Source organism: Lissotriton helveticus, chromosome 1_1 (assembly GCF_964261635.1).
Source record: "Lissotriton helveticus chromosome 1_1, aLisHel1.1, whole genome shotgun sequence".
Taxonomy (NCBI): domain Eukaryota; kingdom Metazoa; phylum Chordata; class Amphibia; order Caudata; family Salamandridae; genus Lissotriton; species Lissotriton helveticus.
This window is the reverse complement of record NC_136057.1, coordinates 1,728,605,723-1,728,628,710: the sequence shown is the minus strand read 5'-3', so window position 1 is coordinate 1,728,628,710 and position 22,988 is coordinate 1,728,605,723. Positions and strand designations below refer to the sequence as shown.

The 22,988-nt window shown below is 48.2% G+C and overlaps 1 protein-coding gene across 1 annotated transcript in view; it reads left to right on the top strand.

Annotated features, from left to right (window-relative positions):
- Positions 1–22,988, top strand: part of MCRS1 (microspherule protein 1) — a 238,183-nt gene that overhangs the window by 104,509 nt on the left and 110,686 nt on the right. Inside the window, exon 5 of the mRNA XM_078689171.1 lies at positions 10,037–10,195. Within this exon, the coding sequence (XP_078545297.1) occupies positions 10,037–10,195 (159 nt within the window). The remainder of the gene's footprint in view (positions 1–10,036; positions 10,196–22,988) is intronic.

The window sequence follows — 22,988 nt, the reverse complement described above, 5'->3', positions numbered from 1 at the left end:
AAGCATTTACTGTTTTAGAATTGGTTCTCTTTGGTTCATTCTCTATTTACAAACAAGCACAGAGTCGCAATACTCTGTTTAGTCTTTGCAGATAGTGAAAAATCGTGTAAAAAAACAAAAGGAATCGAGCAAAATCAGTAGGCCACTAATGGGATCTCTTTTTGACCTCGCTAAAATAGAAACATTAGGAACAACCCCTCATGAGAAATACGAAACTAGTGAGATGAACTGAGCTCCACACCATGATGGCTACAAGACAGCTCGGCTCCGCCACCCACCCCGCCCAAAATAACGATAAACTCTATGCAAATATTACAAATATATACACCACACCAGCAAAGTAACAGGGTAAAACATTTTTATTAAATAACTATTTACATAACTATTTTATACTTTTTGTTGCCCGATCCGGCTAGCTCAATCGATCGAGCATGAAACTCATGCATTCTGATAGTTCAAAGTTTTGAGGAGTGCTTGTTAGACTGTCTGAAGCTTATTTGCACCTGCTACAGCTTCACTATTCTCAATGTAAGTGGGGGCTGTTTGAGGACGTGACTGCATTTGAAAACAATGTGATGCGGTGCCTCCCTGAACCGCTTGACTGAGGCCCCCGAGGGACGGTGTGATGGCGCGGACTCGGAGGGGGCGCTTGGCTCCGGCCCCCTCCCCAAGTCGTGTTGCCCTGGTGTGGCCTGAGATCGCCCCCGACATAGGTGGCCGGCTCCCGGGGTCAAGCGGAACTTTTTGCCTTTTGGTGACTCTTCCATTCTTGACCTTGTCCCACAATCCGTTTGACCTAAAGACACGCTGTAGTGGGGCGCCCCTTTACCGTTTCAGTTGCCATTCCGCCCGCTTTTGCTACACTGTGCCTCTTCCGCTATTCAGCTGTTTACCGCCCGCTCTTGCGACTACAGCGTCTCGCTCACCATGTAGTTGAGTTGCTCCCGCTCTTGCGGTGCAGCGACAGGCGGCTGCCACAGGACTCTCAAAATGGCGGCCGGCTCTTCAGATTTGGGCGTGGTCCACTAAAATGGCCCTGCGACACCTTGGAACTCGGACGCTTGTCTGCTAGGGCTTGGGCTCCATTCTCGAAAGCGTCCCCTCAGCCTTGAAGATTCTACAAAAGTCTTGGGGGCCCCCGACTCCCGCAGGCTTCTGGTGGGGAGCGGCTGCCATGATTGCTCGTGGAATGGCCACGACGGAGCTACGAGATGGTGGTGCTCTCATGCTGACGCCAGCTTCAGTCTGAAACATCCAGAAACACTGTAGACTACCAATTCGATCAGTTCCGGTAGCGCCCCAACGTGACCCGGTAGAGAAGAACTTGCCCTCCCCTCTTTGACTGATGGTTCTTGTTGCCTGTCCCTTCTGTTGTCATTTAACAGAACTATTTAGCCTGCTGAAAGGGGTTGTGTTCCGACCGCTGGTTGGAGGAGACATTTTGACTATATTCTGGACCTGCGTTGTCGCGTAATGCGTCATATGACGCGCCGCGTTAGCGCATCCGGAAATGCTCCGGTGCGCGAAGCGCAGCTTCCCGGAAGCGATCCGGGGCGCGGCGCGCAGCGCGTAACGTAAGCATAACAGGTCATGTGACTTGTTAATAAAACTTTTCATTGGTTCATTTTACTTTTCTTATTCTAATGATGAAAGGCTTGGTCATATGACCTAAAAATTACACTTTTTATTACTTTCGAACATTATTTTTTCTTAAACATATATGTTATAATGTTCCAGGCTAATGTACTTTCCCGGAAAATTTACAACTGTCCTGCAAGTAAAATATATTCCTTTTTCGAGAAAAAGGGCGTTTCTTCGTCCCATGACGGAGCCGTTGAGCAAAAGAGGCTCGGCCTGCTGTCTTAGTCGCCGATACGCCTGAATATCAGATTCTTATCGATCACTTTATGTTGCAAGAGTAGAAAACACAACAGCCCTTGAGCATTTATCTTTACTGCGTTCCTGCGTATTATACCTTTTACCCTTCATGTAATTGGACTGCTTTATTTCACTTGCCTTTTACTGATTCGAAAACAGTGACTATTATTAAACTTTACCAATGTAAATACTACTACCATGTTTTCTTTTAAAAACCTTTATTGTGAAAATGTCAGTATACAAATACGGTCCTATAACCACGTGGGCCAGCCACGGAGCAAACTGTAATCGTATATGATGAGGAGACATTTACACTGTAGAGGAACGTAACGGGCGGGCCATTAGGTTGCAAGAACTAAGGTGTCTAACAGTTGCGGAATCGGTGGACGTACATTTTATAATTAAAATACGACAGGGCCAGTTACAATAAAATTATCTAGATATACATTTGCGGGCAAGTACCATGGGTGACGTTAATTCGAACTTTCAATAGTACAGTAATCAATAACACATCAGAACTTAATATCAATAGGGATGTCGAAATATTCAATCAATTCTCGTCCCCGCCCGCCATGTGCTTCAAAACTGCATACGTATCTCGTGATATCAAGGTTGTGCAACCAGTACACAACAAGGAGTTACGAGTCCCATTTATTCCGGCGCCATTTTGGGCGAGGACGGGCAGGTCCAGGATATAGTCAAAATGTCTCCACCAACCATCGACTATGATGATGTTCGGTACACAGACATAATATCGACTCCAAAATATCGTTTGGACAGAATATCGAGTTTTAAATATCGTTTGGACAAAATATCGACGGGACAGAATATCGACAGTCAAAATATCGTTTTTAAGGTAAGTGAAGTAATATCGACTGTAAATAATATAGAAAGTGAAAATATGTAAGTATATAATATAGATAGTTAAAAAATTGGTTTTTATTTTTAGGGTTCAGGGTCAGTTTTGGGTTTTTGGGTAAAGGGGTATTTTTAGGGTTCAGGGTCAGTTTTGGGTTTTTGGGTAAAGGGGTATTTTTAGGGTTCAGGGTCAGTTTTCAGGTTTTGGGTAAAGGGGTATTTTTAGCGTTCAGGGTCAGTTTTCAGTTTTTGGGTAAAGGGGTATTTTTAGGGTTCAGGGTCAGTTTTCAGTTTTTGGGTAAAGGGGTATTTTTAGGGTTCAGGGTCAGTTTTCAGTTTTTGGGTAAAGGGGTATTTTTAGGGTTCAGGGTCAGTTTTCAGTTTTTGGGTAAAGGGGTATTTTTAGGGTTCAGGGTCAGTTTTCAGTTTTTGGGTAAAGGGGTATTTTTAGGGTTCAGGGTCAGTTTTGGGTTTTTGGGTAAAGGGGTATTTTTAGGGTTCAGGGTCAGTTTTCAGTTTTTGGGTATTTTATTATATTTTGTTACTATATATATATATGTTTTAATAAATATGAAATAAAAAAATATTTATTTAACTTTCATTAATTATTTAATTATTATAAGTTAATTTAAGTAATTTTAAGTATATTTTAGTCATTAATTATTAATATTAATTTAATTTAACACTGTTTTTAGTAAATACGATATTTTTTACAAGTATATTTTTGTAAACGATATTTTGTACTCGATATTTTTGTACTTACCTGTTTGTACATACAAACTCGATATTTTGGCTGCAGATGAAGTGCCTCAACCTGGAGAGGCGGGAGAGGCTCGTTTGCGCCGCCTCCCCCCCCCCCTTCGGGCACCCCACGCCGTCTTTCGGCGCAGCATTGTAGGATGGCCACACCAGTGCGGCAACTTGCTAGACACCACCTCGGTGCCATCCGGATCTCGGCGCCCCACTGCAGATGAAGTGCCTCCACATGGAGAAGCGGGAGAGGCTCGTTTGCGCCGCCTCCCCCCCCCCCTTCGGGCACCCCACGCCGACTTTCGGCGCAGCATTGTAGGATGGCCACACCAGTGCGGCAACTTGCTGGACACCACCTCGGTGCCAACCGAATCTCAGCGCCTTGTGGTGTCTTCCATTCCGAAAATATTGTTGGCAGCATTTTGAAAGGAAAGATAAACAGCCGTTTGTGGCCCTCACTACACCGTTCTCCTAGTGAGTCTCACATTGTTACATTTAGGAAGAATGTTGAAGAGTAGTATGTTGAAAATCTGAAGCCATTGTTCTACAAACTCTCAACCAGCCTTGGATGGAAAAATCCTGAAGAATGTACAAACTGAAAACCAGTTTTTGTCTGTATAGCATCAGCAGCAACGCTTGAGTCAGCTTTGTGTGAAGCCGCCATTTTGATTCAATCAATAGCGTCCCCCTGCACACATTCAGGGACCTGGTCGTGTCTTCAGGTCAAACGGATTGTGGGACAAGATGCACAAAGGATAAGGAAAACAATTCCGTCGGACCCCGGGAGGCGGCCGCCTATGTCATGGGCGATCTTAGGCCACACCAGGGCAATAGTGAAGCTGCAGCAGGTGCAAATAAGCTTCAGACAGTGTTACAAGCGCTGCTCACAACTCTCAACTATGACACCACCTCGGTGCCATCCGGATCTTGGCGCCTTGTGCTGGTTCCGGCCTATTCACACAACGGTCCGCTACTGACGCCACCTCACAGGCCAACGGGGCGCCCCACGCCGACTTTCGGCGCAGCATTGTAGGATGGCCACACCAGTGCAGCAACTTGCTGGACACCACCTCGGTGCCATCCGAATCTTGGCGCGTTGTGCTGCCTTCGGCCTATTCGCACATCGGTCCGCTACTGACGCCACCTCACAGGCCAATGGGGCACCCCACGCCGACTTTCGGCGCAGCATTGTAGGATGGCCACACCAGTGCGGCAACTTGCTGGACACCACCTCGGTGCCATCTAGATCTCGGCGCGTTGTGCTGCCTTCGGCCTATTCGCCGCAAGTGCGCACGCAACTCAGCTGCATAGCGAGTGAAACACCAAGGGGCGCCCCACTGCAGCCGAGGAACCTCCATCTTGGGGGCGACGCACAGCATCACATTGCTTTCCAATGCAGTCAGATCCTCAAACAGCCCCCACTGACTGACGCGAACTCACAGGCCAACGGGGCGCCCCACGCCGACTTTCGGCGCAGCATTGTAGGATGGCCACACCAGTGCGGCAACTTGCTGGACACCACCTCGGTGCCATCCGGATCTTGGCGCGTTGTGCTGCCTTCGGCCTATTCGCACATCGGTCCGCTACTGACGCCGCCTCACGTGCCAACGGATTTTCTACGCTTTTTATAGCCCTATGCCGCATAACAGGTCATGTGACTTGTTTATAAAACTTTTCATTGGTTCATTTTACTTTTGGTTTCCTAATGATGGAAGGCTTGATCATATGACCTAAAAATAACACTTTTCATTGGATTAAAACATTTTTTTTTCCCAAACGATGAAAGCCCCACCTTGTTTCTGGATGTTTCAGACTGAAGCTGGCGTCAGCATGAAAGCACCACCATCTCGTGGCTCCGTCGTGGTCATTCCGCGAGCAATCATTGCAGCCGCTCCCCACCGGAAGCCTGCAGGAGTCGGGGGGGCCCCCAAGACTTTTGTAGAATCTTCAAGGCTGAGGGGACGCTTTCGAGAATGGGGTCCAAGACCTAGCAGACAAGCGTCCGAGTTCCAAGGTGTCCCAGGGCCATTTAAGTGGACCAGGCCCAAAAAGGAAAGAGCATGCCGACATTTTGAGAGTCCTGTGGCAGCCGCCTATCGCTGCACCGCAAGAGTGGGCGCAACTCAGCTGAATGTCGGATTTTGACACAGTGTACCAAAAGCGGGCGGAATGGCAACTGAAACGGTAAAGGGGCGCCCCACTACAGCAGACGAGCCTCCACCTGGGGAGGCCAATTCACGCCGCCTCACCCCCCCCCCCCCCCGGGGCGCCCCACGCCGTTATTCGGAGCAGCATTGTAGGATACCAAAACCAGTGCGGCAACTTACTGGACATCACCTGGGTGCCATCCACATCTCAGCGCGTTCTGCTGCCTTGGGACTATTCGCACAACAGACCGCTACTGACGAGGCCTCCCCCCGCACCCCCCGGGACGCCCCACGCCGTTGTTCGGAGCTGCATTGTAGGATACCAAAAACCAGTGCGGCACCCAGGTAACATCACCTGGGTGCCGTCCAGAACTCAGCACGTTGTGCTGCCTTGGGACTATTCGCACAAAACACAGCTACTGACCATTGTTGCTTCTTTTTTCAAAAAAATGTTTAAATGTATTTACTGTTTTTGTTGCGTTGTATATATTTATAAGTTATTAAAGTTTTATAATCCTACTACTTTGTTGGAGTGCTATATATTTTTAATGTGACACATAATAGTAAAAACTTTGATGTACAAAGAGGCATCCCTGGAATCTTCCGCCTCAGGCTCGGTCCCCTCCCCAATCACAATACAGGATGGTTTTCAGATAGTAGGAACGCGTGTGGTGTGACGGATCTCATCGGGTGGGGGCCTTGATCTACTGTAACTCCTTTGAAGAGGGGTGATTCTTTACAGCTGGGGCCATAAACTACATCTGCAGGGCTAGGTGATAGCCTGGGACCGGCCTGGACAATCGGACACAGAGGAAGAGGAGTGTCAGAGGGTGCGGTAGTGAATAGGGCGAAAGGGAGGTGTCGGGCGGGCACAGGGTGTGATTCTCAAGGAAGAGCAGCGCAGATGGGGGGAGGTTTATTGCCCATGCATAAGACAGAGAGCGGGGGTGACCAGTGCCTGGGGGAGATGCTTGCGAGGGTGGGGAGCCATGCTAAGGATCGACAGCGTGCAGAGAGTGGGTCTGGTCAAGGCATCTAAAATGGCTGCCGTGCACGACAAAAGTGTGGCATTTGAAAAAAGGCAAGATGGCGCAGACAATGTTTTTCAACACTTCCTGATTTCCTTCGAATCGAACGTTAACAGACGTTATCTCTCCCACACTACCGGTCCCCCTGGGCTTAAACGCCGAGATGGTAGGTACTGCATCCCGTGGAGATAGGCCGAGACGTCACTCAGCAGAAAAAAAAAAGTCTATAAACATACAATAAGTTAAAAGTCAATCATTCTTGTTTCCTTGTAGTACGCTCCCCAGTCCGCTTTCCGTTACGCGTACCGGGCACACCCCACGAAAAAAAACGATTTTTTTTTTTTTTTGCCCCGCGGGGCCCTTTTAAAGCCTCCACATCAAACCTAGGGGGTCAGGGAGGATCTACTATGCCCCCTTATGGTCATTTCCCCCTTTGTTTTGGCCTCCTCTTGTCTCTCGATCCTACCGAGAGACAAGATGGCGGCCGCTCCGGACTGTTTAGAATGTTGACAGACACCGGAGAGCCAATCAGCTTCGCTTCGCGAAGTTCCGTTACGCGTCAAGTACGCGAACCGGAGCGCTACCCGGAGCGCTGTTACAGATATATATCTTTTTTTGAACGTTAATTTCTCAAAATCCACTGGAGCACATATATTGAGACCTAGCAAAGGCACATCGGGCTAACAGTCCCTACAATTTTGCCAAGTTTCGTGCAAATCCATTCAGCCGTTCGGGCTAAAAGTGAGGCCAACCGCCCTATGGAAATTAACATGGGAAAAACGCGTTTTGGGACCCCCCTTTTTTCTCGGCCCCCCCTTGACGAACCCCCCCCAAATTTTCAGTGGCTGCTCAGAAACAAAATGTTCCATTTTCCTGAAAATTTCAGCCAATTCCGTCCACAAACGCCAAAGTTATTAGACATAGAATTTTCAAAAATCCCATAGAGAAAAAATCCTAACTATATATACCTACTGGCGACCGCCAGTAGGTAATATATATATATATATATATATATATATATATATATATATATATAATCCAGAAAATTGTAATACCAGGTTCATTACATCATTCAGCTGTCAGGAAAGAAAAATAAGAGCCATCCTGACTAAGAGCTGGCCCATATTAATGATAGATGGAGTTCTGTCATCCCAGCAATCCTAATATTACCTTTTGCAGAGGCCCCTCCATGAGGACACAAGTTTCTAATCACTTTCCTGAACTGCCCAAGAGCACATCTTGGTTTAAACCCCAGCTGGGGTTTTTTTAAATGTTCAAGTTGCAGGGCGTGCAAGTTTGGCATAAACACCACCCAATACAACACCCCCTTTAGTCCTGTTCCATTGTCCATTAAAGGAAACTACAATTGCAAGACGGAGTATGCTGTTTTTGTTCTGGGGTGCACCTGTGGCCTGAGGTATGTTGGCAGCACCAGGCTACAGGTGCATGCCAGAATATTGCAGAAAACACAGTTGATGGACAGAATGTAGAACAATGTCATACATTCACCCCAGTACAAGGATCTGGGCCTAAATCCATCGTTTTGTTGCACTCCACACCACCCTGGGTTAGACACTGGCTATATGCAAATCAGCTCTGACCCTGTGCCTCATGGGAACAGTCCAGTCCGAACTACCAAGCCATGTCTTTCCCAGACCGGAATCAAGCATCCAAAGACCGGTTTCTGGCTATCAGCCTTCATCAGCCTGGATAGCTTGACTCCAGTGGTGTGGAGAGCCTGGGACTCACGTCTGAGCATACCCAGCCCACTCGGGGTGAAAATTGCAAAAAACACAGTTGATGGACAGAATGTAGAACAATGTCATACATTCACCCCAGTACAAGGATCTGGGCCTAAATCCATCGTTTTTTTGCACTCCACACCACCCTGGGTTAGACACTGGCTATATGCAAATCAGCTCTGACCCTGTGCCTCATGGGAACAGTCCAGTCCGAATTACCAAGCCATGTCTTTCCCAGACCGGAATCAAGCATCCAAGGACCGGTTTCAGGCTATCAGCCTGGATAGCTTGACTCCAGTGGTGTGGAGAGCCTGGGACTCACGTCTGAGCATACCCAGCCCACTCGGGGTGAAAATTGCAAAAAACACAGTTGATGGACAGAATGTAGAACAATGTCATACATTCACCCCAGTACAATGATCTGGGCCTAAATCCATCGTTTTTTTGCACTCCACACCACCCTGGGAAGACACTGGCTATATGCAAATCAGCTCTGACCCTGTGCCTCATGGGAACAGTCCAGTCCGAACTACCAAGCCATGTCTTTCCCAGACCGGAATCAAGGATCCAAGGACCGGTTTCTGGCTATCAGCCTTCATCAGCCTGGATAGCTTGACTCCAGTGGTGTGGATTTTACAGATATTAATATCATTTCATCTCGCCCTGGATGGGCAATGCAATAAGCACAACTGTTACAGCCCACAGATGGGCTTATTGCATTGCCCATCCAGGGTGAGATGAAATTATATTAATATCTGAAGTTATTAGGTTGATATCCTCCTAATACTGCATCTAAAGTGAAGACTTTGATTTAAGATTGTATATACTTTCTTTTTCACGTTGGAGGTGCACCTTTCAAAATGGTGATGTATTTGTAACCTCGCAGTCTTCTTTCTATGCCCATGTTTAACACACTGTGACCGGTGCAATTCATTTATAAGTTATGGCGGCGCGTTCAGAATCACAATTGACAAAGGCTAAGCGCCGAAACGCGTCTTGTCTGTGCTGGGTTGCCAATAAAGAACTGTTGGCACTAAACCCCCCCCCCCCCCCCTGTGAGTGCTGTTTTCTTGTTAGGAATACCATCAATATTTCCCACATTGTATTCTGAGATACACCCCTTTGATATTTCCAAATTAAAAAATGCATGTGGAGCTTAAATTCCTCAATTGTGAATGATTTTCATAGCCCAGAAAATGTGCCCCTCCAAGACAAGCATTAGATGCCACTGCTGATTGATATACAAGTATAACTTGAGAGCAGCATACAGTAATTTCAGTATTAAGGTAGGTAGCCAATTAGCACAAGACAGTATCTGTCAACTAATTTTCTAGTGCCACATGTACAATTTTAATACACTAGCACTAAAGCCCACAGTACTCTTTATGCACTTTGCACCATTGTTTGTATGCAGACAGAAGGGAACTGTATATATGGGCGTGAATCTTTGGGTGGTGTTGAATAGTTCTACATAAGGTGTCAGGTGATGGCCATGGGGTCTTTTTTCTTTTTTTTGCCCCCATAGTATCTCCTGGAGATCGCTAAACAGGCTGGGGCAGGGTTGAGGGTTGTCTTGAAGGTGATATATGGCTAGGTGAATGTTGCTTTAACAGCTGTTTTACTCACAAAATAGGTCTTGAAGTCTGTGACGACACCTGTGACCCCTTCTCCTGCTCCCAGCCCCAGCCTCACCAAACGTATCAAGAAGAGTAAACAGCCTCTGCAGGTGACCAAAGACCTAGGCAGATGGAAGCCCGCAGATGACTTGTTGCTGATCAACGCCGTGTTGCAGGTAACTGGGCCGCTAGTCTGAAAAGATGTCTGGTGAAATTGAGGAGCACAGAGCTCCAGCATGCCAGGCTGCATAGGTTCAGTGGGGAACACTGCACTCCAGTATGTACTAGATCTCTGACAACACTGTGGACAACTATCCTGCAGTGTGGAGTGCTTTGTAGGGTCACTGCGTTGTAGTTCATAAAGAATCTCGGAGGTTCCCTGGAGTTGTGATGCTAATCAGCGTGAACCAGTGTACAAGGGTCTGTGGAGCTATTGTGCTCTATAGTTGCTTACAAAGACTGTGTAGTAGGTTTCAGGAATCAATAAAGAGCACTGCACTGTAACATACATGGGTCAGTGGGGTTTCGTTTGAACACTGTTATGACACCCACAAATCTTTGGATTTACTATTCATCGTAAACCAACACCCATGATCTCTAGGACAGGTATTGTTCCTGTGTATATAGGAAAATGTGTGTTACTGTGAGCACTGTGCTCCAGGACAAATGATTCTGGTCACTCACAGTACTTGTCTTCATTGTAGTTTGACATGATTTCTACTGTTAGGGCAGGAATATGTGCTGTAGCCTACAGCAGGGATCTGAGATTCCTGAAGATCACCATGCGCCTGTATGATAAAAGCATTGGTCACTGTATTAATGTTGTCAGCGTTGACTTGTACTGTAACCGAACATAACCCTGGCCCATGTATTCACCACATATACAGGGATTATGTGCTCTTTTCCCACGGCCATGTACCATGTGTTCTACTGTCATGGCATGAATGTTGTTCCGCGTATTGTTGCTTGTATCTAAATCCTTAGCACACTGTTACAATCACTGTACATCATGGCTTTTCAGCGTATATCATTGTCATAATATGTCATGAAAAATTTCCTAACTACTGTAACGGAAAGTTTCAGTTCTATTAAGGACTCGTTGGCGAGGCTTATATTTCCACTTACTTCATTTTTATTAAACAGCTGCTATGTAAACAACTCAGAAGGATCTACAATTCCCATGAATCACCGGGAATTTGGGAAGACAGTTGAGCCTCATTCAATCATAAGACCGCTCTTTTTATGAAACTCCTTGTCTGCGAGTCTTCAGATTCTTTATTCGCTGCTCGCAGCCAAAGCCAAGTTCCTTTCTTTTTCGCTGTTCAGAATGGTCTGTGTTTTGCTTATGCTGTGTGTATGTGGAGTTTTTTTATTGTTGAGCGTGTGTGCTGCAGGATGCTTTTGTGCTCCTTTCACGGTTGTGATTTATGCTTTTCTTGGTGCAGCTCACGCTTTGGTGAGCTATGTGGGGCATGGCACAGGTCAGTGTTAGGCTCTATGGTTGTGGCACGTAACTTGTTCCTACGCTACCGGGAAATGAGTCGCGTACCGGAGCTGGTCCACAATCCTGTCGTCCCCCCTCCCCTCCCTGGAGAGCTGATGTCCCGTGACTCGGGGTCTGTACAGGCAGTAACCTGCATTGAATCCTTTACGCCTGCTCAGCGACCGGGTCTGTAGTGTGCCTGCATTGTGAATCACCCTACGGGGTCCATACTTGTATTTGGTCTCGAGCCTATGAGGAACATGCTCCCAGGCAGGGATTACCCCAGATTATCTTCTTGGCACTGAGAGGGTTTAAATCCCTTCGCAGAGAACCAAACTGATTGTGCAGCTGTGCCCACTCAAATTGGTGGCTGATTCATAGTTTAGTAGTGCAGTGCTCTCAGACTGCTGTACCCACTGTATATCCCTAGGCAGTGCTCTTGCTTCTTGTGGCTTAAACGAAGGGGCTTCCTGCATGTCTCGCTGTTCTCTAGTGGGTTCTGCCATTGAGACTCATTATGATATGTTGGGGGAGGATGATCTGCTGGATTCCCCCCTGGCTTCCCTCCCATGGGATGATAAATTGTACCAGGTTGTTGATGCCTCCATATACAGTGCTGTGGCCCCTATGGAACAACGCAAATATAGCTTGCGACTGCCAAGTTTGCAAATCCCCACCCTCCTCCTCCTGGGCCTGCCACCACCCCTCAAGGCTCAGACCCTGTTCTAATAAGCGCCCTTGGGAGGCGCGGTGGGCTACAACGCTTTTGAGCTCCTGTGAGAAGATTTCTTGGCCCAGATCTAGTCACCATTCTCCCCTGGAGTTCTACTGACCCGGATACTGCCACTCCACTCCTCCCCTACCCCTCATGATGATGATGATGACGATGACTAGGCTGCTGGGCCTTCCAGGCCATGGCGTCTGCTCCTCCAGCCCCAGGGGCAGGCACCGACCCCATAGCAGGGGATGAGAATTCAGATATGCTAGATCCAAAGGAAATTGTGCACCCTTGCTCTTCGGAGTGGGCCCCCTCTTCAAAGTTGGCGAAATATGTGGCTGCCAGGATCAGAGCCCCTCTTCGGAAGGGAAAGTCACTCTGAGTCTGGTGATGGAGCCTAGGATGGTGAGTGTTTTCCCTTCTTCCCTTGTAAGGGTATGGGGCCGGCTGGTGAGTTTTATCCATGTCTTGCGACAGATCACATCGGATTTGTGGGCCTTTCAGACTGTTCATGGGTTTCACTTGGAGTTCTTCGGTTCCCCCATGCAGCTGGCGCATCCATGGCCGATCCAGGCAGTGACCATGGATGCGGAGATTTCTGCGCTCCTGGCCAAAGGGGAATTTGTCCCACGGTCATTCACCTGCATGGTTTTCTCAGCATCATTTTTCTGGTCGACAAGTCCAATGGGGGGCAATGGGCAGTTATAAAACTTGCGTGAGTGGCTGGTGTATTGCCACTTCAAGATGGAGGGCATCCATCTTTTGTGCAACCTTTTCTGCCCCTCAGACTTGATGGTTCGCCGTGTCCTGAAGGATACATATCTGTCCATTCTGATCTTCCCACCCTACAGGCGGTTTCCCCAACTCATTTGGCACAACAGGATTTTCGAATTTCTCACTCTTCCCTTTGGCTTTTTCTTCATCCTGTGGTATTTCACAAAGGTTCCCAAACCAGTCGTGTAGCACCTGTGGGAGGGGGGACTGTGCCCTATTGTTTATTTGCACGCTATACTCCTCATGGACCAAGACCCTGGCAGGTTTTTGCTGCATTTGCAAAGGGTGATTACTCTTCTCGAAAGCTTGGGCTTTTTTATAAACGAGGGAAAGTTCCTTCTGGTCCTGGCTCAAAATTCAATCTTTTCGAGGTTTGTGATCGATTCTACGGCGGCCACGCTCAGATTGCCTTTACTCAAGGTGGCGAGGATCCGCCAAGAGCTCTGGAGGACCCTGTCCAGGCAGCAGGTCTCTTTGAGCCAGCTCCTGCGCCTTTTGAGGTTGTTGTCTGCCTTCGTTCAGTTCATCATTCCAGGCCCGCTCCACTATTGGGCTCTTTGATGCCTCAAAGCGCAGCACCTTCGAAAGGGGCTCTCGTTCTTTCATGCTGTCATGCTGTTAGAGGATGCTCTGGATGAAATTAATTTGTGGCTCTCTCACGTGAAGGCCTTGAACAGAAGGGTGATCTTTGGCTCCATTCTAGACCTCGTAATAGAGTGCGATGCCAGCAGGTCAGACATGGGTGTACGATGTGGGAAGTTCTCCACCGGCGGTGTGTGGTCTCCGCAAGAGCAGACTTTACAACTGTTTGGAGCTCTTGGCCGGGTCGTTTGCGGTCCGACGTTGGACCAAGGAACGATCCAAACGTGCATACTCCTCAAGATGGACAATATGTCCATGGTGCGGTATATTAACCATCTGGGGGGCACCCGCTCAATGGTGCTCTCAGATCTGGCAGCCAGTTTTATCTGGAGAACCAGGTCTTAGTCAATGCAGAGTACCTACCCGGTCAGGAGAATCAGGTGGCGGACCGGCAGTGACTCAATTTCTGGGATTCCAGTCTTTGGCAGGTGAACCCAGAGGTCTTTGCGGCACTTCAGGCCCAGTGGGGTCTGCTTTTAGTGGACCTGTTTGCATCCCATCTAGACCATCAGCTTCCCTGGTTTGTCAGCTGGAGGCAGGACCCTACGACGTCCGCAACGGATGCTTTTCTTCAGGATTGGGCACCAAAGAAGGGGTACCCGTTATGCTGTTTTTCAGGATCACCCAGGCAGCGGCCCAAGTCAGGCATCAGCAGGCGGAGGTAGTGCTGATAACCCCGATCTGGGGGTCTCGAGTGTGATTTCAGGTTCTTCTGGAACTTTCTTGGGATTCTCTGATCCAAATCCCCCTGTTTCTGACGCTTCTACTCAGTCCCGCTCTCCTCCCCCCAACGATTGGTCCTGGAAGGCTCCTTGTGTCTAGTGGCGTGGAGGATTTCAGGCGTCGATGGTCGGTCCTACGCCTTTCGAGCAAGGCTGAGGAACTTTTGTCCAAGGCCTGGTCCGCCAGCACCACCAAACTGTATCGTTCTGCTTGGACGCAATGGTGTAGTTGGTGTGTACGATGAGGTTGTGATCCCATGGTCGTGTGGTAGCAAGTTCACATTTTGAACTTTCTCGCTCATTTAGCGCAGGAGGGTTTGGCGTACTGCTCGATTAATACATTTTGCTCAGCTCTTTCTGCGTGGCATGCACCCCTGGATGGTTCCCTTGTTTGCTCCGGGGTATTACGTTGTCGCTTCCCCCAGAACCGAGATATTCGGCTCTGAGACGTTAACAGGGTGCTTAACCTTTCCTTTCCTGGTAACCAAACAAGTACTTGTCCCGGAAAGCGCTGTCCGCGAAACTTGCATGCTTTTATGCTTGATTTCCTGTAGATGGGTCTTGGATGTTCGGGCCCTGGACGTTACAAGAGGATTCTTTCTGCTTCGCGGGTCTTATTCACGGTTAGCAGAAGAACGAAGTCCAATACAAGGGTCATTGATTGCCTGTCCTTTCCGGATTCCCTTAAGCTGTGTGTGGTTCAATGCCTCAAGGCTTATGAGGATATGTCCACAGAATTACGACCTCCGGGGGAGAGGGAGCTTCTAATCGTACCCTGGAAGCCCCACAGGGTGGTGTCTTCACTGACCATAGCCCGCAGGGTTTGGTGGGTTATGCAGGAAGCAGGGGTGGACCTGCTGAATTTTGGTGCACACTTAGCTCAATGAGCAATGCCCTCAAAGGCATTCACTTTGGGCGCCCACTTGGAGGACATTATGAATGTGGCCGATTTGGTCCTCTGAATCTACCATAGGTTCAATTTTCCATCGGTGTTCGATATGGCTCGGCTTGTGGTGAGCAAATTTTAAACTAGCATAATCCTCACCTTCGGTAGTATTTCATCTCAGGATAAATCCCTTCTCGCAGTCCATTCACAGGTTGCACTGCTGGCATGGTCCTAAGATGCACCTGATACCATGCCAACAGTGCGACCCGTAAATGGACTGTCCCAAGATTAAATACTACCTGTGGCATAGACTTAAGAAGGCCTAATGTATATTGTGTTACCTGCTGAGCGTTGAGAACCCCCAGGCTTGATAGCCCGAAGAGGCAAAACTTGTGCCTGCTGCCTGTTGCTTATCTATTCATAATATACCAAGTGTAACACTGTTACACATACCAGAAATGGAAGAAGCTATGCAAAATAAGATTAAATGAAGAAAATTGAATTTGAAATGATGTCGTCTTAATTTTATATAAGGGAGAGCACACTGAACAACTCACCCATGGAGGGAAGAGATCTAATGAGGAAAAACAGCCCATACGAAGGAGATAGAGCTTAACTTTATAAGTCTGTCATGTATTTTGCATTTCTCTATTGGCGTACTTCCTAATGACGAAGTCCACATGTTTTCCTCTCTTAAGGATCTGACAATAAGAAAAAAGGATTCCTTATGATCCGCTTTGTCTAAAGCTATTTTGAACTGCTGATGAGTTCTATCTGTACCCCAAAGGCTGAGGATATTCTAGAGAGCCACTCCCAGCGCCAGGCCTATCTGCCGTCCCTTATGCGATTTGAGTGGAAATGTATATGGGAAAGCAAGGTAATTGAGTGTCAAAGTGAGTATCCATATAATCTGGGATCACCTTCAGATATTGTTGAAGTTTGGGTCACTTCCATAGTAGGTGTATGAGTGTTTCGTGGGCCCCACAATGTCTCCAGCAGTCATCGCTGCTGGAAGGGTTGCCCCTGTGCTGCGCTCTGGTGTGAGATACTAATACATAACTATTTTTGTAGCTGTCTCAGTGCTACCCATGTTACGTGTCGTGTGACACCCCCTGTAGAATATCTACTCCCATTCCTTTATCATGAGCTGCCAACCCTGTTCCTGTTCCCAACGCTTCTGCCCAGGAGATTTAGTTGCTGGTGTGGCCTTCTGCTTAAGGCTATAGTAGTCAGTAATGAGTCGCATATGTATAGTTTTGGTAACTAGCTACCTCTCAAATGTGGTGAGAGGCCTTTGCGCTCCCGGATGCACTGTAGGATGCATTACCCAATGCCTAACATGTAGATATCGCAGTCGCTCTGTCTCTGGAAGGCCATAGTCTGCCCAGAGTTGCTCCAAGGGGAGGGGACCATCTACGTCGAAGAAATGGCCAACGGAGCGGCAACCAGCGCTCTGCTGACATGAAATGCAGCCAGGTTCTGGCCAGGTGTTGAGTCTTGTAACCAATCACTGGTGTGAGCGGGGAGGGAAACGATGTTGGGTCATTATGGGTAGCACTCGATCCCAAACATACATGTTGGATTTAGTGACTGGGCCCCTGTGCTCTCTGTGAAAAAGGTAAATAAGAGGACCTTTCAAAGAGAAGTTCCCGCCACCGTCCTATCCAGGAACAGCCAAGGTTTCTCAGGTGACTCTCGACCATATAGTACAGCAGCCCTGCTTGGTAATATTGCAAGAGATTTGGGAATTACCAGACCACCCTTCCCTGGGGGCAATAGCTTTGATCTCCAATCATACAGGGCCACCTCTCTACCGAAACAAAATTATGCGTTTCTCTTTCTAGGGCTGGTATCATGTCAGTGGGGGTCTCGAGCAGGAGCGCCTGGAAGAGAAAGAATATTCACGGGAGGTTCGTAATCTTCAGTGTAGCTACACAACCAAGTCAGGAGAGTCGGTATAGCCACCTTTGTGCCAGATCTCTTCTAATCTGTTGACAGAGGAGGTGGAAGTTCATGTTCACCGTCTCCTAGACAGTCTGAGCTACTTGGGTACCCAAGTAGGGGTTGGAGATGGATTGCCACTGCATTGGGAACTTACAGGCCAGGAGAGCTGCTGTCTCCCTGGGGACCGAGAGGTTCAGAGCAGGTGAATTCTGGTTGTTTGCCCGAAATCCTGCCACTCCACTGAAGGTCTCCATCTCAGCAATAAAAACCGGGACGCTGGGTGATCCAAAGGCACTATGACATCATATAGGCCGATCGTATGTTCCTCCCCGCCAAAAACAACCCAAGTGATGCGGGTATTGTCAAGCACCCTTTGGGCAAAGGTCTTCATATACAGGGCAAAGAGCAGAGGTGAAAGCGGACACCACTTCTTGTCCCCCTACAGATGAACTCTGACCGTTTACTCTGATCGTCGCTTGGTGTTGGCTATCGTTGCAAAATGCTTGTGAGAACCCAAGCCCAAGAAATGCCTTTTCTGCATCTATAGCAAAAAGCATGATCTGCCGGTTGGACCGCACGGCCTTGTCGAGCAGATGAATAATTTGCTTGGTATTGTCCCTGCATTGTCTATGTGGGATGAATCTCGCTTGATCTGGATCTAAACGCCCGGCATAAGCGGGTTTAGGCATGCTGCTAAAATATTGGTTAACAATTTGATATAGGCATTCAAGTGGGATATGGGTTGTGTAAGAAGCTGGCTCTTTTTATACTATACCAAAGTAAGGTATAGTGTGCAGAGTGTCCAGTGGATCCCCAAAGGTATACTGAGGTAAAAATAGATATCATCTTACGATCTATTTGTGAGATTGATCAACAAGCAAGATGGATGGACAATCGCTTTTCTTACAGGTTTGTAAAATATGCAAATACAGCTGTAATTACTTGTGGAATACTTTTGATTACATTTTAGATTACTTTCTAGATTACTTTTTTCTACTCGGTGTGATATACCTAGATATGACACTGGGACATTTCCTAGATAAAAGGTGAGTAAAACAGTTTGCATACAAAATACACTTTTTTAGGTTCCCATACGATACAAGCACCATCAACACTTAAAAGTTTTTCAGGGAAAACAGTCCATGCAATCCTAAGGAGAAAAATTAGGTTATCGGTTTGCAGGTAAGTAATCTATCTTTAGGGTTGCATTTCTTGAGTTAGAACAAGGGTTCCCCGAGGGTCATGGATGCAGTAAAAAAAGAGCCCTCAGCGGCCTTGGGGCGACCAGGTGCAGCGTGCTGAGGCCCAATGTTAGCCTATGGGGCTAGGGTGGCCGCCTGTTGGTGGCTGCTCTTGGGCAGGCCACAAGGTTGAGGGAGCACAGCTCCTAGGGTTAAGCTCAGGGCAAAGGGGGATCCAAGTTAGCACACAAGGTGCATCCACAGCAGCACAGGGGTGGCCAGGTGCAGGGTTCTTGATAGACGTCGGGTGGTTTGTTGTTTTCAATGGGAAAGCTCCGGTCAGAACAAACACTGCAGGCTCAGGCACGAAGACTTTCTGGAGGCGACCACCTTTTGGAGAGGTATGTTGAGATGCTGGTGGTTGCCTGGACGCCGTCGGATGGGTCACCCAAGCCCGTGGAGCGTCAGGGGCAGGGGGTGTCTTGAGGCGTCTGGTTTTCCTTACCTGCCCCGGCTGTGGTCTGGGGGTATCCTCCAGATGTGGTGTTGGGCCACTCGAACTTGGGCCGTGGGCATCTGGTTCAGAGTGGTGCAGGCTCGCGGATTCGGCTTGAGCCATGGTCTGGTTTCTTGAGTAAGTCCAGTGCTCATGGAGACAAAGTCTAGGGAAGGCAGGATAGGTTCTCTGGGGCTTCCGGCTGCACGAGATGCCGGGATTCCGCTGGAGGCGGTCAAGGTCAGGACAGGCCGGTAGGGCTGGGGCCAAGTCAGTCGGTGTCCTCCTTCCTTCAGCACGGGTCTTCGGTCCTTCTACTTTCTTGTCTGAGGAGGCAAGGTTCGGGGTTGGCTTAAAATACTAAATTAAGGAGCGTTTCAGGTAGTTACAGATCGGGACCAATGGGTCCCTTACTTGGGGTGGGACAACCCCTATTATGCCACCCTCCAGCTGGAGGGGTGCATAAGCCTCACTCTGCTTGGCTGGGTCCCCCCATCTTCAAGATGGCGGGGACAGAGAGTTGTGCTACGCCCGCTTCTCCCACCTGAGGGGTGGGGTTTGCAAAGATGGGCACACCTTTCCTCCTATCTTAGTTTTCCCGCCGAGTCTCCCTCCAAAGTTGGAGTCAGAACCGGTGGGTGCCAGTTTGCTGGGAGCAGCAAGTAGCTGTGCCAGCTCACAAAGGCGGCAAGCCTTTGAAGCTTCCCTTAGTGGACCCTGCCCATCCTGGGAAAGGAGGCTTGGCACCTCGACCCAGGATGTACTTTTTTTCAAGACCCCGAGAGCCAGAGGCTCTCGATCCAGGGGTCCAGAAACATGTTTGGGGGTGGTAGCTGGCGAGCAGCCAGGACACTAGAGTTAGGTCCTTTTTCAGGGGGCATCTCTAAGATACCCTCTGAGTGCATTTGGCATTAAATCCCACACTGGCATCAGTGTGTGTTTAATGTGCTGAGAAGTTTGGTACCAAACTTCTCAGAATTCAGTAAAGCCATTATGGTGCTGTGGAGTTCGTAATGACAAACTCCCAAACCACATACTCTTTATGGCTTTGCTGCACTTACAATGTCTAAGAATGGACTTACACTGTAGGGGTACAGGGTTACAGGGCTCATGCACCTGTAGCCTCACCAGTGGTATAGTGCACCCAGCTAATAAGATGTCTTACCTATACCATAGGCAGTGGTTTGTATGCATGGCACATAGGGATGTGTGCCACGTCGACTCTGCACCAAAACACACAGCCTGCAAAGGGGTGGGGCCAGTTTGCTGGGAGCAGCAAGTAGCTGGGCCATGTCACAAAGACGGCAAGCCTTTGAAGCTTCCCCTTCGTGGACCCTGCCCATCCTGGGAGAGGAGGCTTGACACCTCGACTCAGGATTTACTTTGTTTCAGCACCATAATGGCTACACAGAAAACTGAGAATTTTTGTATTCAACTTCTCAGCACATTAAACCCACACTGATGCCAGTGTGTGATTTAATGAAAATGCACTCAAAGGGAATCTTAGAGATGCCCCCCTGAAAAATTACTAGCCTCTGTTGGGTTCCCTGACTGGTACACACGAGCCTGCCACATGAGACATGTTTCTGGATCCCTAGGGTGGGAGCCTTCACCCCCTGAGCCCAGCAACAAATCCTTTCCTGGGAGGAGGTGTTCACACCTCCCCCAGCCAGGAAGAGCCATCTGTGGCAGGAGAGCTTCAAAGGCCTGGCAGCCTTTGTAATGTGACCCCCAGCCTCTACTGCTATGAGGAGCAGGTCCCCTTCCTGTCTCACCTCCTTTTCGGCGGGAAGACAGGCAGGAAAAATTAGCCAGCTGAGAAGGTGTGCCCACGTCTACCAACCCCACGCATCAGATGGGGGAGGCGAGGTGAAGCCCACTCTTCAGTGCCCCCCATCTTGCAGAGGGCAGGTACTCCCCAATATGGATTAGGGATTGTGCTCACTCCCCTGGGTGGGGTGAGCACACTAAGGGTGTAGTCACCCTAAGGTCAGTAAGCCATTGGCTACTGACCTCGAGACCCCTAAAACGCCCCCTAAATACAGTATTTAGGATGCAGCCCTGAACCAAAAAGGCAGACAAGAACCTGCAAGAAGAATAGAAGAAGGAGGACCGAACAGCCGTGCCAAAGGTAACAAGAGGAGGACAACCTCGGACTTGGTCCCAGCCCTACCGGCCTGTCCCCACCTCTAACTTGTTCCAGCGAAATCCCGGTGTGTCCTGCAGCCAGCAACCTGAACAAACCCGGAGGACCTGCATGCCTTCCCGTGAACACCGGATTTGTTCAAGCAGACTCCAGTCCCGCAAGGATCCGCGGGTCTGCACCACTCTGGACCCCACGCCCGAGTTAGAGTGGCCCAACACCAAGAGGAGGTCCTCCTGGCGATCCTGACCCGAGATACGGCGACCCATGACCTGCCTCAAGCCTCCAGCCGACACCTGCAGCCTCAAACCAGAAGGTCCCCCAAACCGCAACCAGGATCTGGTAAGAATATTCGACCCTAAAAGGCACCCCTTCACCCAACCCCCCACAGCCTTGGGTGGCCCTACTGATGGTGCCTAACCAACCCCCAAGATCCCAACTTACCACTCCAAGTGGTGGTCGCACCCAGAAGACCTTCGTCCCAGAGCCTGCAGTGCTTTTGCAAACTGGAGACTTCTCATTGAAAGCTACTGGGCTTCAGACGCCAAAACAGCATTCTGCACCCGGCCGCCCCAGTGCCGCTGAGAGTGCATCTTATGTGCTGGCCTAAACCCCCATTTGACCTGAGCTTAAGTCCAGGAGCTTTGCTCCCACAACCCAGTGGCCTGCTAGTCAGCAGCCGCCAACCGAAGGCCCTCTTTCCCCATTGGATAACATTGAGCCTCTGCACCCAGCCGCCCTAGTGCCGCTGAGTGTGTAACAAAAGTGCATCCTTGACCGTGGGGTACCCCTGAGTCTAACCCCAGAACACCAACGCCCATAACAAAGTACTTACCTTTAAACCGATAACACTATTTTCCTCTATAGGATAACATTGACTGTTTTTCTATACAAAGTTTCTAAGTGTGGAGTTGGAAAACCTAAAGAAATTCTTTAAAATTGTACTAACTAACAAAAACAATTGGTCTGAAGTTCAGTCTTTGAGTGTGTGAATTCATTTGCTGACTGAGTGTGTACAAAAAAATGCTAAACACTGTCCTCTGATAAAGTCTTACTGCTCGACCACACTACCGCAAATAGAGAGTGAGGTGCTATCTACTTTACCTCTGCCTATTTTCTTTCGTTCCACTGCATGCTATATACAGAGCCAGCTTCCTACAGAGCTGCTGTACGTAGGTCAATCTGGCAAAAGTACTAACTGGCATATTTATGTTTTGGTACAATATTATGACTGCTCCTCCAGGAAAATTCCCTAGTATGTTTCGTGGAATGAAGACTTTTTCAGACTTTGAGCCTGCATTTTGAATTAAATTGGAATCAAAGGATGTAAGTAAACTCTGCTGCAAGCAAAGCAGAATGTCTGATGAGACAGCACAGTTGTATAATGAATGCTTAATATCGGGTAACTTGTATCTGAATCATGCATTCTTTACTGGGAATACAATCAATGTAAATTATGCTTTGGAATTCTCCCAAAACACTTTCTTCTTCAACAGTCTCATCTGGCTTGCGCCGTTAATGATCTTGAAAGCCAACAGTGTGATTATAGCTTTTGGTATTTGACAGTGGAAACCAGGGACCATTTCTGTTTCGATGTGCTGATGTTTCTAGGATGCAAAAATGATTAATTGAACCAAAATGGGTCAAGGGAAAACATCTATTTAATTTTTAGAAGGTGTATTCTAGTACAAGGGGTCCTGATGAAGTAGAATTGGGTGTATTGACATTTTTTGTAAACTTTGTAAATGCATTTGTTGGTTGAAATGGATTATGAAGTATACAGTTTAATTTACGGTAACTAATTTATTGACATTACATTTGAAGTATTACCTTAGGGATACATTCAGGAGTACTTCAGCTCGCAGCATTCTCCATTCCCGCTGCCTTCCCTGGAAGCAGTCTGCTTGTGAAGGGGGTGTTTGTGAGCCTGCTTTTTGTAATATGTTTGTATTTTGTTTTTTTTCTTTCACTGCTTGTTAA